The sequence below is a fragment of the Garra rufa genome, chromosome 10 (genome assembly GCF_049309525.1).
Source record: "Garra rufa chromosome 10, GarRuf1.0, whole genome shotgun sequence".
Lineage (NCBI taxonomy): Eukaryota > Metazoa > Chordata > Actinopteri > Cypriniformes > Cyprinidae > Garra > Garra rufa.
The window spans coordinates 29,210,569-29,226,286 of record NC_133370.1 but is presented as its reverse complement, the minus strand read 5'-3'; the positions used below and the strand labels follow the sequence as shown (position 1 = coordinate 29,226,286).

General features: G+C 35.3%; 1 protein-coding gene across 3 annotated transcripts in view; it reads right to left on the bottom strand.

Moving 5' to 3' along the window:
- Window positions 1-887: 887 nt before the first annotated feature.
- The window catches only part of tox (thymocyte selection-associated high mobility group box), a 75,780-nt gene continuing 60,949 nt past the window's right edge, over window positions 888-15,718 (bottom strand). For all 3 annotated transcript variants that reach the window (XM_073849140.1, XM_073849142.1, XM_073849141.1), the window contains 5 exons: window positions 13,139-13,369; window positions 10,388-10,468; window positions 8,282-8,638; window positions 2,513-2,655; window positions 888-2,415 (listed from right to left, as the gene is read on the bottom strand). In XM_073849140.1, the coding sequence (XP_073705241.1) occupies window positions 2,379-2,415; window positions 2,513-2,655; window positions 8,282-8,638; window positions 10,388-10,468; window positions 13,139-13,369 (849 nt within the window). In that variant the 3' untranslated portion in view covers window positions 888-2,378. The remainder of the gene's footprint in view (window positions 2,416-2,512; window positions 2,656-8,281; window positions 8,639-10,387; window positions 10,469-13,138; window positions 13,370-15,718) is intronic.

The window sequence follows — 15,718 nt, the reverse complement described above, 5'->3', positions numbered from 1 at the left end:
CCTTTGGCCACTAGATGGCAATATTTTGCCATCACTAAAAATGAACTCCATGACAAGGAGCTCAAGTTTTCAAAAAGGCAGTCAGAATCAAGACAGTCTATTAATCTGTCTTTAGCTTCTAGTGACACTCCAGTACAAAGTCCATTGAGGCTGGATATTGTCCAAATAGGGTTTTAGGTCAAAAGAACCAAACCAAACTTTGACCTTGCTTTACTTCATACTAACTAATAAAAATACTATTAGCTGTACATAATTGTTTTATGATTTGTACTTGAACAAGTCTAAATAATGAACCCACTACTTTAGATCTGAGTGACCGAGAATGAAAGATGAATGGATGGTTGATATTGGCAGGAGAGATCCTAGCTCTTCTCATTATTCTCCTATAGTTTGTGTTGGGTTGAGTATGCAGTATGCAGCAGTAATGTTATATAGCTTCGAAAACATTGACATAAATTGGAGAAAATTTAGATGCTCCACTGTTATGCATAATGTAGACTTTATAAAGACAGTTTGTACCAGAAAACGGTGACTAAAATGACACTAAGGAAGCATTTAGAGAGAGATCAATATGTAAAACCCTTAGGTGAATCAGTCTATGGCAGCTGTATGGCAGGGCAGGAATGTGCTCTTGACATTGGGAGGTTTATTTGTGCTGTGTTCGTGGTTGGAAAATGGATTGTTATTATTACACTCTGTATCAACAACACACTGTGACCCAGTTATGAGATATGAGAGAGGAAGAGAATTAGTGTTCATTATACATAAACTTAAGCTTGACCTTTTTCTGCCAGAGGAATTATGAGGTGATAAATGTCTCGAATAATGTTCAATACAAATATTTGGCCCTGAATTCCTGGCAATGAAACACTGGTGACGCCGGCTGATTAATTACTGCACAAAAATGCAGGTTTGCCTTTATTTATTTTCAAACACAATAAAAACTAAATAAGAATTATTCACATTGTTGCCTGGATCAATTCTGTCAAAACAAATGAACAGAAAAACATCCCTGGAACTCTAACATAATTACTCAAAAAACACCTACAGTTATTTTTTTTCCTTCATAAATAGGCGCAAACAAGTACCATAAAAAGATCTCATATAGACACAGTGTAGAGGAATAGTAAATGATCAGCCATATGCCAGGGTTATACAGCAACTCTCCAATCTGCCACTGTTTCTTCTAATTAACACCATATAAGCATCTGACAGTTTCATACACATAGTTTGGATGACATTAATCAATATGCCAGAAGTGATACAAAAGAAGTATTTTGCGTAATACAAAATAAACTTTTCTTTAGTACTTTCCTTAATGAATCGTTTCATGCTACCTCGCCGGTCGATGCCATCAACCTTTACGTTATTAAACTTGGGAAAAGAATACTTCTTTAGTCTCTTTTTGTCGGTCTAATCAACGGCGACGCCCGCTGCCAAGAAATTACCCCTCTTGGCTAATTATCCCTTTTCGAGTTTTAAACGAACTGGTGCGGTCCAATTCAAAATCACATTGTTACTAGAAAAAAAGTTGAATTCTTATACTCTAGGAGTAACACAGATTCTATTTACAGCTTGAAACGAGGGCTGCTTGAAACAAGCCGTCCGGCCGTTCATAACGTTCCTATGAGCGACTGTTTTATACTTACAACAGAACTCTGTTTCTAAGGCAGTTGACTAGAAAAGAGGAAGAGTGATACGACGAGAAAGAGGAGTGGGGCGAGACGCAGGAGTCATATCATCTGCATTCTTTTTTTGTGGCTTTTTGTTTCTTTTCTGTTTTCGGATTGCGATTTTCCTCTTTGTACAAAAAAGAAGTTCTGTTTTGGTTTTGGTTCCGCCGTTTGTCAGCGAGAGCTTGGAGTCTCCGACACGCAGCGGTAAGTGCTTAGAAACCGATGGATTGACACAACCTTCCTGCGAGGCAAATTGACCTACGCGACGTCTTAAAAACCACGAGCGATCTCCGATAAAACACACGTCTACAGGGGGTTTCCGTACACGGCCTCTTATTAGGTACGCGACGGAACAGTAGGAGGGCGTTAAAAGTCAATATCATTAGAGAGGTGATTGCATTTAAACAAATTTTAGCATACAATTTACATGTTCATGCTTGCGATGATTTCAACTCTATTTTAAAGATCCAAAATGTCTGAATGTCAGAAGCTAGAAGGAGATACAAATTCCAAAGCCACCACGGTAGGGTGCACTAAAGTGTGAGCCATGAGAAAGAAAACATTCAAACGTTGCTTTGCTGATGCGTGGATTGTGTCTAGTCTAAAAGAAGGCCTGAACAATCAGGCCCTGGATAGCTGTACTGGGATGAGGAACTGCCTTGGTCCTGTGAGCGTGAAGGAGGGGGAGGTTGGACATGTCGATCAGGTCAGGTACAGGGCTTTGTCCCTCTGCAGAGCTCTGTTGAGGAAAATATGGTCAAAATGGCTGCCACAGAAATTTGCCTTAGTGATATTTTCCTGAATGCTGAGGATTGATCTCGCTAGCATCTGCTCACCCGTTGCCGCAGTAGTCAGGGGTCCAGTCCTGGATCGGTCCGTTCCTGCAGCCGGTGCGGTAGTCCATTGAAGGGGACAGGCCGGGTCCGGCGGAGGATGTGACATTTACCATGCTCTGATACTCTGCCTGAAGGGGGAAACCCTGAGAGGGAGAGCAGATTACATATTAGATCTTACATGCTGCAGGTCCTACAAAGTCAAGGCTTATAGTGCAGAGGTATGACAGCAAATGGGATCTGTTATATAATAATAAAAATAATAAGAATTTACAGTCAAAGTAAAATTTGTTCACCTTCAACATTTCTCAATTTTTTTCTCAAATATAGTTTAGAAAATGGTAATAAAATGCTGTTTTTGGGTGAGTAATAGGGGTCGACCGATATGTGTTTTTCACGGCAAATGCCGATTATTACAGATCAAGTAGACCGTTAACCGATATTTTGAACCGATATGTGTCTGGTGTAAAAATAAATTAAAATTAAGAATAACACAGGCTCTGACAAAATGTTCTTTAAGTGAAATTTGAAATCATTTTTATCAGCAAATCGGTTTTGAAAATGATAGATACCGATAACCATAAAAAAATGATTAATGTCACGCCAATAGTCGTTCGACCCCTAGTTAGCAATGTTGGCTATGCATATGCTAGGGACCCGGAAGAGAGTAATATTGTAAAATATTATTACATTTCTGTCATGACAACTCTCGGAAAAGTTTAACATGGTAATGGATATGGCAGTGTTAATGTATTTGGTCTTGGCGGAATAGATCTGCTACGCTGTTGCTGCTGAATTGCTGCAGCTGTTGGTTATTGCTGTAGTTGTAGATTATTGCTGCTGCAAGCAATTACAGAACTTGCTACTGCCAAAGCATATGGCAATATGGTGCTGTAAGTATTTAAGACATACTGCTGCTGCACAAATAGCTTAATATATTCTGTAGCAGATCTGTACAGGTGGAGCTGGGGAAGGTGGAGGGTTTCAGAGGAAAATGCAAAATGCTACCAGCCATTTAAATAGCTGCAAGCTCATTGGTTTCGTATGCAACATGAACCAATCAGCTTTTGCCAAATCATATAACTCTGTGACATCATCAGTAATGTTAACAACCCCTCAGCTTGCGACATCTAGAGTTTCATGGCAGAACTAGGCTTTTTAAAATTATTCTATTTGAATATATTTTGAAATCTCATTTATTCTAGTGATGGTAAAGCTGAATTTTCAGTAGCCATTACTCCAGTCTTCAGTGTCACATCATTCTTCAGAAATAATTCTAATTTGCTGATTTTCTGCTCAGTAAATATTTCTTATTACTAATGTTAAAAACAGTTTTGTTTAAAAAAATATTTTTAGTTAAAAAAATAAAAGTCTTTTCTGTCACTTCTGATCAATATAATGTATATTTATACTAAAAAGTATTAATTTCTTAAAAAAAAAAACAGTAGTGTAAACTTAAAAGGAAGAGAAGATTTTTTTTAGTGAATAATGACTGAAATTGTATGGACTAATTTTATTTATTTGTCATTTTGGAGCTTGACATATTGAAGTTGTGTTGCAAGACCTCTGTATAAATTTTCATAAATATTTACGTTTGAGTTCCACTCAGCAAATGGGTTTGGAACTACATAATTTTCTTTTCCGGGTGAACTGTCCCACTAAATAAATATTTTAACACTGAGTTGTATTAAAAGTCTGGCATCAGAATGCTGAACTAGCCTTCCTGTTTTTTTTTTTTTTTCTGAGAAAAACCAGAGCAAAGCAGCTCGTCTAGTCTAATTCCAGCAAACATCCTACAGGATCTGAAGTGGACATGATGACAGTGTAACGCAAGCAGGCTCAAATGAGCATTAATGAGGAACTGCATTCGGTGGTCGGGGAGACCGGTGGGGGTAGCCGAAAAATAAACGAAGCAAGATATTCTAATTTGAAGACTTCTTCTCTGTTCTTAGCCTAAGAAAGACTGCATGTGAAAAGGAAGTTAATCTCAGTGGTACACAAGAGAATCTCCCTGAAAGAGCAAGACAGCAGGTGGCTGCGTTTTTTTCCCCCTCCAGAGATTCTACCTATTCATGAATTGTTCCTCAAATTCTTCTCCTTCATTCGATCACAAAGGCTCCATCTGCCCCTTTGTGTCCCTCCCCCCCCCAACAACGCCCCACCTCCCCCCAGCCCGCCTCGGCTCACCGAAAAAGTTGAACCGCGCGGTTTTGTTTGCTCTCCACAAATATGCAAAAATGAACGAGGATTATTACTCCCCTTTGGATTTAAAAACTCTCCCATAAAGGCAGGATCTGCAGAACAGGCTTAAGAACTCCCCAAACGGAGGAGAGAAAAGCCAAGTTTAAGCATTCGTACTCTCCTCCAAAAGATTGACACAGCCATACAAGGAGCCCTGTGGTAATCTAAAATTGGACTTCAGACAAATTCACACTATAATCTGCATGAAAATTAGACACTTTTTTCGCCTTACGACGACGATCATACACAGCAATAGTTAATTTTCCTGCCGAGGAGTGATAAAAAAGAAGCACATGAAATTCAATCAAGTAGTTGCTCTTTTAAATACAACGTTTCCCAGAATTCCCAGCGGGCACAGGAAGAGAAACTCACAACAATAGGCCTTTCATATTCAGATGTGAACGGCAAACTTTTGGTTTGAATCGGAAATATGTTTTTCGGTTTCCTCTCTGATGGAATCTATACGTCGCAGAGTGTTTCCTCAATAAACCCCACCGAAAAACGCGGCTTGTCGCATCCCTTGGCGAAAGATCAAACTGCTGTCATTGGATAGCGTGTCACCTGTTCTCCTGACCACCTGATTCATCTCTCTTTATGAAGCTAATCCCTGTTTACCCCAAGACAATGCGATTCTCCGCCCTCTCCTTCTCTCCAGCACCAGTCAGTCCTGCCTCCCAGCTGATGCTCATCTCTTAAAAAGCTTCCAGGCACAAGGGTGCTATTCATTAGGACCTCATTACAACCTCATCTCAATCCCACTGAAGTTCCAGCGCAACTCAAAGCTATTAAGACATGAAACGGATCAACACGGAACGTTTCTCGCCGTCACCGCGAGTGCTTAAGGAGACTTGGGCTTCAAACCTCTCCCTAACCACCTCTGTTTGAGATCTCTATTAGAGGAACGAGGGCTTAATTAGCACTGATGCTAATAATGAGGCTGAGTGTTAATGTAGGGCTGCAGTACCTCCTCGCACGTTAAGGCAGGAGAGAGGCAATAAACACAGTGAATGTTATTTCAAAAGAGGTAGTTTTCTCTTTAATTAGATTTTTTTGGGGGGGTTTGTGAATGGGTAAAGCCTTCATTTGCTTTCTCTGCTTTGCTGTTGTCTACGTCCTCAAAAAGCAGCCTTCTCCTCCTATATGCTTTAGCGGAGAACTAATTTCATTTCCTTCGGCCCAGTCTGAAAAACTGTTTTCATCAGATAGCTGAGCCGTTTTGTCTTCCACACTGATGTATTCATCAATCTCAATGTGAGTTTTTTGTGCAACCTTAAGTCACATCCAAATCCTAATGCATCTGTTTATTACAGAGAGAAAATTGAAAATCTGTCTGTGTGATACGCTGGGATTTTTTTGCACGGCGTGGACATAAAACAAGCTGGCAGATATTAATGGTTCCTCTCTTGACCTCATTCGCCGGCGCGAGAGATAGGCTGAAGGGGCCGGAAATGATGAAAAATGAAACGGTGCTGCATCTGCTGCATAAACAGCACTTCCTCCACTCTCACATTCATACACACACATATACGCTTCACTATCTGCTCCACGATAATGTGTAATGGAAATTGGAGAAGAATCAGACAAGGCGGGTTCTCCGAGAGGTTTATGGAAAATAGATTGGCGGGGGAGCAGATTCTTTAATTGGCCCGGCTTGGTGTCTGTCTTGCCTCTTTTTGCTGCTTTAACAACAGTGAAAAGGCTGCTAATGTCTTTCTTGATTAAAGTCAACATGAAATAGAGTTCACAATCTATTTTACTTCCAGAATGTGATAGATTTCACATTAAAAGAAGAAGAAAAATATAGGCAGAGGCTTGATGCTATCCATTGGGAATTGATTGGATGGTGAAAAAAAAGTCCTTTCTGTATGAGCAGTCTTTGGTTGGGGTGAATCGTTCACATGAAGTCTAAGAGAATATATTAAATAATTAAATGGAGGTCAGCTTAGATTAATTACATTAAATTAAGATGATTTCATGCTCATTTTAAGTTTGCGTAGAAGTATGAATTTAAATATTTATGGTTTTGGATGTGAGGACTAGTGGTCAACTGACTTCTGAAAATTATTAAATGCTTATGTTTACCAAGTCTGCACTTATTTGATCAAAAATACAGTAAAAACAGTAATATTGTGAAATGTTACTACTGTGCAATTTAAAATAACTCTTTTCCTTTTATAATGTGATTTATTAAGCTGAATATTCAGCAGCCATTCCTTCAGTCTTTAGTGTCACATGATGCTTCAGAAATCATTCTAATATGCTGATTTGGTGCTGACTTTTTTCTTTGATAACTACAAAGTTTAAAAGAACAGCATTTAGGTAAAATAGAAACCTTTTGTAACATTATTAATGTCTTTATTGTCAGTTTTAAACAATTTATTGCATCTTTGCTGAATAAAAGTATGAAACATAACTTTATTTATTTTTTATTTTTATTATTTATTTTTATTTTATTTCACGGTAACAATATACAGTAGTCAACATTTGAAATGGATCAAAACCTTTCATCAAATTGTCCTAAATCCAAAACAATACCCATTCTTGTCTTAAAACAACTTTTTTTGAGCTTGTTTGATCCACTTCAAATGTTGACTACTGTATATCACAATACAGTTATGTTTGCTTTAAATAAGGTCTTTATGCTATTAAAATTTTTGATACCATAGCAATTTCTTAATTCTTATTTCCAATGTCGAAAATCACAAAGAACTAATACTAGCCTAGATAAAAAAAAAAAAAAAAAAAAGCATAAAAAAACTCAAGCTCAATGAAGAAATTAAACAGTTAGCGATTAAAAAAGAATAAACTAAATACAGGACAGAAAAACCTACAGTAGAACAAATAAATAAGAAATGCTATAAGTGATTATATGTATAAAAACACTGCATATTTTTCATCTTCTTGTTAAAATTACAAAAGTGATTTAGTCAAGAGCAGTGAGAGATTTTCTCTATTTTGTTGTTTGGTTAACATGAATGACAGACAGCAGGAATATTAGACTGCTGTCACTTTAAGAGCTGCCCGGATCCAATATAATGTTACACATGTGTTTTCTTTCTCAGCTGTTTGCTTTCACTTAACACCTAAATTACAGTGTTTATGAGGATACTTGCAAAGACTGTCATTTTGACACATACAAGTGCGTATTTAACCATTGAAGGCCTGTAAAGCAGCAAAAATAACTCAATTAATACCCCGACGCTCTATGAGCACTGTCTTCAAGTGTAAGCTTCATCTGACAGTGCTCAGTGTCTCTAAGACAGTGTGTGCATATAGTGAAATAAGTTCTCTTTCACTGCTGATTGCGTTTTAACATCTTAAAATCGCTTGTTTTAAACCCGCAATGGTTAAAAACAAATGCAAACAAAGTTTTTGTGACCACGTAGCACATTGTCACATGAGCATGTAAACACAGTTGACAAATTTCTACCAGTTAATTGTGTCTACTGGTATATCACCAACCCATACTACTGTATTTAAAAAGCAAAAAGTGCATTATTCATTGTAAAAAAATATCATTAGATGTCTCACCTGGGCCATGGATGGGGAGTGCAGGGGCAGCGGGTGGCTGCTGAGCTGCTGTTGTTGCTGGTGGAGACTGAGGTGCTGGTGTAAGGGGGGGCTGATTTGCAGCGGAGGGGGGGATGAGCCCGTCATGCTGCCCATGCTCACCGCTCCTGGCATGGGTGCGCTGGGCCGGGATGCACCACCTCGGGCTAGGCCTGGCTGCATCGGGGGCAGATGGGGACTGAGTCCTGGCTGCTGGTGGTATGGAGGAGCCATGTAGAGACCTGGGTGAGACTGGCCTGCCCCAGAGAAAACTGGTGGCTTGGGACCGAGCATCTGAGAAGCCTGTGACGCCTTCACATCGTTTGGGTCATTGTAGCTCTAGAGAAAGTAACAAAAGTGTTTTACTTGTCGGTTGCTTAAATATCAAAAAGGCTTCTTGGATTAATCATTCGGTAACACTTTACAATAAGGTGTCAATTGTTAACATGCATTAACTAACATTAACAAACGTTTATCAAATGTTTATTAATGTTAGTTATTAAAAAAACATTTGTAAATTTTTGGTCATGTTAGTTCAGTGCAATAACTACTGTTAACAAACATAACTTGTGATTTTAATAATGCATTAGTAAATGCTGTAATTAACATTAACTAAGATTAATAAATGCTAGTGTTGGTTATTCTTAGTTCATGTTAACTAATATTTACTAATGAACCTTTTTTTTAGTGTGTTTTTAAATTCTCTGATGAATGTTGCATGATCTATTTTTTTATTATAAATATGTGTATATACTATTTACTAAATATGTGTTAACCAGTCATAAGGTTAAATTTTACAAAACTGAGATGTATACTGAGATACATCTATTTGAAAATCTGCAATCTGAGGGTGCAAAAAAATCAAAATACTGAGAAAATCACCTTTAAAGTTGTCCAAATTAAGTTCTTAACAATGCAAATTACTAATCAAAAATTACATTTTGATATATTTATAGTAGGAATTTTACAAAAAAAATCTTCATGGAACATGATCTTTACTTAATTTCCTAATGATTTTTGGCATAAAAGAAAAATCAATAATTTTGACCCATACAATGTATTTTTGGCTATTGCTACAAATATACCCCAGCGACTTAAGACTGGTTTTGTGGTCCAGGGTCACATATATACTATATTCTAATATAGTATACAGTATATACTATATATTATATTTAAAAAGTATATAAAATGTATAGATTTAATACATTTTAAAAATGTTTATTATAATGTATGTATATTTAATATGTAAAACTTAAATTTTATATAGTAATTTTTATTAATGTTAATATAAAATAATATAGTGCTGGGGAGTAGCTAGTTACATTTAATTACAGAAAATTTTTTACTGTAATCTGTAACTGTAAGAAAAAAATGTGTGATTAAATTACAATTACAGCTGAATACTTCTTATATCGATATTTACTATTTCTTGTACGATTTTAAATCTGTATTAAACCTCATAATGATCTCAAAGTAAAAGTAGGTGCTAAAGTCTGATATTGTGGTGACTATGCTTTAAAATTAAGTTACTATGATCGTAATTCTAGTGATGACTGATTTTGAAAGTCTGACAGTAATCACTGTTGAGTACTACTTGAGTAAGGTTAACCCAATGTTTAAAAATGATTAACAGTTGAAAACATTCGTTAGATATGTAGAAAAGTAATCAAAAAGTAATCAAATGTAATCAGTTACATCACTTTAATAAAGTAACTGAAATCGTTACACTACTTATTATATTTTAAATAGGGTAACTTGTAATCTGTAACATTATATTACATTTCCAAAGTAACTTTCCAAAAACGGATAAAATACAAATATGTATTTTAGTATTGCATTTCTCAGTATATTCCGCTTAATCTTGCTTGCAATATTTCCATTCATGTTGCTTCACAATATATATATTAAATAGTTGTTCACGCTCTCTTTGTAATTTTCCTTTTAGATGGGCGAAGGGAGTTTTTGTTTATTACTCAAGCTGTCTCAAAAACATCTCTAAACTGGCAAACAGGAACATCTCGAAATGTCCCTTCTCAAACGTCACCATTTTAAAGCATATGCGGATATTAGTAGCCCAGAGTCATTTACCTGAGACACGAGGCTCGCTCTGTACGCTGCCAGCTGTTTGAGGTACTCCTTCTTTGCGGTTTCTGTTTTTTTCTTGTACACCTGCCATGATAAAACAAACAAACAAAGAAAAAAATATATTAAGAGGCCAAAGCTGTTCTTCATGTTCCTGTGCACAATTATTCTTAGAAATGGGATCTAATGGCAGTCCATTTATGAGCCATAATGCGTAATTGTTGTTGGAGCACTGAAATGGTGCTTGAGTGCAGCCCACTTTATCCATCGCTTGTTCTTCTGCCTTTATGGACTGTCCATATTTCCCCTTTCAGTTGGGGCGTATGTGTAATTATTTGCCCATCAATACATCTGTGCTGTTATTACCTCAACCAATAGACCTCTACTAAAAAGACAAGAGCAGAAGAGAGATAGAGAAAGAAAAAAAAACCACAGCAGAGAGACATGATGTTCTTTTATCAGGCAAACATCCTCTCCTGAGTAAAAGTACTTTTAAGTGTTTTCATCAGCTTCACCGGCTGAGTGTTTTACATAGTGAAAAAAGCACAAAATAAACGACTACACAAAAAAATAAAACAGCTTTTTATGACTGTAGATGCTGTCTGGTGGCTTTGGTGAGAGAAATGGGTACTTTCAGTTGTGTTTATTCTGAAATCAGAAGCAGCTCGCGTGTCGTGTCATTCTTCAAAACCTAAATTCACACCCTAAAAAACAGTCTAGGTGTGAGCATAAGTGCTAATCCTTTTCATCGTCATTACTTTCAATCTTAAAAGGAACCTTAATGAGGATATTAAACATTTACAAGGGTAATACATAAACTTTAATATAACACTTTGATCTACACATTTGTCGTACTGCACAGCAACTAAAAAGTAATTGTTATTTGACTGCATGATCTATTGTGTACCTTAAAAGTACTCAAACTGAAATCCTTGTGTCGTTCCAACTCTGTCTTTCTTTTGTGGAACACAAAAGCTGATAGTCTGTTTTTCGGTTCATAGAGTTGTTTTGGACCCCTTTGACTTTCATTATACAGACAACAGCTGAAATGTTCTTCAAAATATCTTGCTTTGTAGTTTGTAATTTTGGAATACAGTTGAGGTCAAAAGTTTACACCCCCCTTTTAGAATGTGTAAAATGTTAATTATTTTACCAAAATAAGAGAGTTCATAAAAAATGCATGTTATTGTTTATTAAGTACTGACCTGAATAAGATATTTCACATAAAAGACATACAGTCCACAAGAGAAAATAATAGTTGAATTTATAAAAAATGACCCTTTTCAAAAGTTTTTTGTTTAGTGATAGTTGTTCACGAGTCCCTTGTTTGTCCTGAACAGTTAAACTGCCTGCTGTTCTTCAGGAAAAATCCTTCAGGTTCCTCAAATTCTTTGGTTTTCCAGCATTTTTGTGTATTTGAACCATTTCCAACAATGAGTGTTTGATTTTGAAATCTATCTTTTCACAACTGAGGGACTCGTATGCAACTATTACAGAATGTTCAAATGCTCACTGATGCTCCAGAAGAAAAAAAAAATGCATTAAGAGCTGGGGGGTGAAAACTTTTTGAATTTGAAGATCAAGGCAATTTTGACTTATTTTGTCTTCTGGGAAACAGTATTTTCTGTAGCTTCTGAAGGGAAGTACTAAATGGAAAAAAATATGATATTTAGGCAAAATAAAAAAGAAAAAAATTACATCTCCATTCTGTTAAAAAGTTTTCACTCCCTGGCTCTTAATGCATTCTTCTGGAGCATCAGTGAGTGTTTGAACCTTCTGTAATAGTTGAATGAAAGTCACTCAGTTGTCCTCAGTGTGAAAAGATGTATCTCAAAACCATACATTCACAGTTGGAAAGGGTTCAAATACACAAAAATGCTGGAAAACCAAAGAATTTGTGGGACCTGAAGATTTTTTCTGAGGAACAGCAGGCAGTTTAACTGTTCAGGACAAACAAGGGACTCAAGAACAAGTATAAATAAATAAACACAGCTGTGGATCATTCAGGCAAGATAGTATTAGAAATCAAGGGGATGTAAACTTTTGCAGTTTTTATTTGAATAAATTCAACTATTATTTTGTCTTGTGGACTTTATATAAACATCTTTAATGTGAAATATCTTATTCAGGTCAGTACTAAATAAACAATAACACGCATTTTGTATGATCCCTCTTATTTTAATCAAATAATTAACATTTTGCAGATTTATTCGTTTCTGGAAATGTTTCAAGTATTGAAAATCAACTTTTAAACCTGTTAAAATGCAAGAAAATAAAATGCGGTTGCTTACTACATTATAGACTGTATTCATGTCAAATGTGTACTGAAACTTGATAAAGTGATTAGCAGACCGCGCAAAACCTTTGTTTGTTATGTTCCAATAAAAAAAATTCTCGCACATATTGCACTGTTTTCACACCTGACTTTAAGACTTCCCCTACATGCACAACCTCGCTGATGTTCGACCACAGCACTACCGCGGAGGAACTGTTATTCTCTGATTGCACAAGGGGAAATCAACAAATGTTCTGACCAACATGTGCGTCATCGCATCTGCTGTCATAACACATCGTTATGTGGATATACTATTGTATATATTCTAGATAATACCTTAGATAATAAACAAAACATGTGGGGTGTGTGTATAGAAACACACAGTAATCTAATTACCTCAGTCTTTATGAGTCAGCCACAAGATCGCAACAAGATAAAGGAATTGTCACATTTGCACGAGCAAAAGAGTAAAAAAAAATCACCTGTTTCTGTTCCTCGCCCAGGCCGTCCCACATGGAGGCCACTATTTTTGAAACCTCCCCAAATGTGGCATTCGGATTTTGGCCTTTGATAGCTGCCTGTGTGTCTCTGAAGAACAGGGCGTAGGCTGACACTGGCTTCTGAGGCTCGTTGGGGTCTTTCTTCTTCTTCTTCTTGGGGGTTTTGGGCTTCTTGGCCATGTCTGTTGCTGCTCTCTTCTCTGCTCCATTTATCTGAAAAGAGAGGGGCTCATTATTGTAAACAATAGATATCCAATTAGATTAAGCCATAATAACAGCTTTATGAATGAATCACCTTCCTAAAGCTAGTTAGTGAGCCTTGTCTCCAAAGCCCGGAGCTACTTTTTAAATTTTAATGACTTGTTGTGCATTATTCCTATATACCGGGTTCCCACGCATGTTTAGCAATCATTTTCCATGACGGTTGCAGTTGTTTGTGATCACCGGATAAGTATTTCTATAAAGACTGCTGTTGCAAAGAACAGACAATTTCTAGACAATGAAATATTAATTTTAATATACAGCATCTGTAGGGTGTTGTGATTATGACATAATCACAGTTACTGATGTGTTCACTTTAAAGTGAATCTTGCATGTAGAAATACCATAAAATGCACATTTTACTAGTACTTTTAGTATAGTAAATAGTAATTTTTCCGTTAAAAATAAGATATTTTGGTAACACTTCACAATAAGGTTTCAATTCATTCACTTATTGATTCTGAATCAATAAGGTTTCATTTGTTAAAATTAGTTAATGTCTTAACTAACAATCAATGAACAAGCATTTATTACAGTATTTATTGATTAAACGTTAGTTAATAAAAATAGTTGTTCATTATTAGTTCATGTTAGTTCACAGTGCATTAACTAATGTTAACAAACACAACATTTGATTTTAATAATGCAATAGTAAATGTTTAAATTAATATTAACTAATATTAATAAATGCTGCGCAAGTGTTGTTCATTCTTAGTTTGTTAACCAACTAATAATAAAGTATTACTGATATTTTATTATAGATATATTTTTAACTATTATATGTCATTTTAATAGTCTAAATATATCTAAATTAGTGCTGTCAAATCGATTTATTGTGATTTATTCTGCATACAATTAATTGCGATTAATCAATTTGAGTGCATAAATATAAATATATATTACATATATTTCTTTATTACACGGCTCTTTGGAATGCTTGATTCTGATTGGTCAGTTGAGACATTTGCAGGTTCGTTCTTTTCAAATAATCACCGCTCCAAAGTAATAACGCATAGCCGGTACTACTTGTATGTTTAAAATCCCTCCGTGCCAACAAAGATTACCGTTTGGCGCCATCTTGTGACAAACACTGGACAACCACAATTAACAATGGAAAATTTCGACATTAATCTATTTAAATTGTCTTACTAACGTACATAGTTTGAATGTTAGTCACGTGGTACTATATCGTTTCGCGGAAGGATAAAAATGTTAATTTAAAACAAATATGCCAATAAAAGGTTTCAAATTCATATTCATGTCCAGTTTTTTTTCCTTATGTGGCAAGTAGCCGTGTAATAAGCGGGATAATGATCACACTTCGCGTCGGGTCCTGATCACACTGTCGGGGCTTATTTCTGCGATAACTACCGGCTGCCTGTACATTATCCCGTACTTAAGATATACACGTGTATGTGTATTTATTTATACATAAAAATACACAGTACACACATATATTATGTAAACTTTTATTCTGAATGAAATTAATTGTGATTAATCGATTTAGGTATATAAATATAAATATATATATTACATATATTTCTTAAATGTATATGTGTATGTGTATTTATTTATACATATAAATATACACAGTACACACATTATGTAAACTTTTATTCTGCTTGCAGTTAATTGCGATTAATCGATTTGAGAGCATAAATATTAATATATATATTACATATTTTTCTTACATAAGTGTGTGTGTGTGTGTGTGTGTGTATTTATTTATTTATTCATATAAACATACACAGTACACATGCATAAATATAAATATATATCATATATTTCTTAAATATATATGTGTATGTGTATTTATTTACACATATAAATATACACAGTTCACACATATGTTATGTAAACTTTAATAGTCTAAATATATCTAAATTAGTGCTGTCAAATCGATTTATTGTGATTTATTCTGCATGCAATTGTGATTAATCGATTTGAGAGCATAAATATAAATATATATTACATATTTTTCTTACACACACACACACACACACACACGCATATATATATATATATATATATATATATATATATATATATATATATATATATATGTATGTGTGTGTGTGTGTGTGTGTGTGTGTGTGTGTGTGTGTCTATTTTTTCATATAAACATACACAGTACACACACACATATATATTATGTAAACTTTAATTCTGGATGCAATTAATCATGACTAATCGATTTCAGAGCATAAATATAAATATATATTACATATTTTGTCATAAATATATACGTGTGTGTATTTAGTTATACTTATAATTATACACAGTACACACATATATTATGTA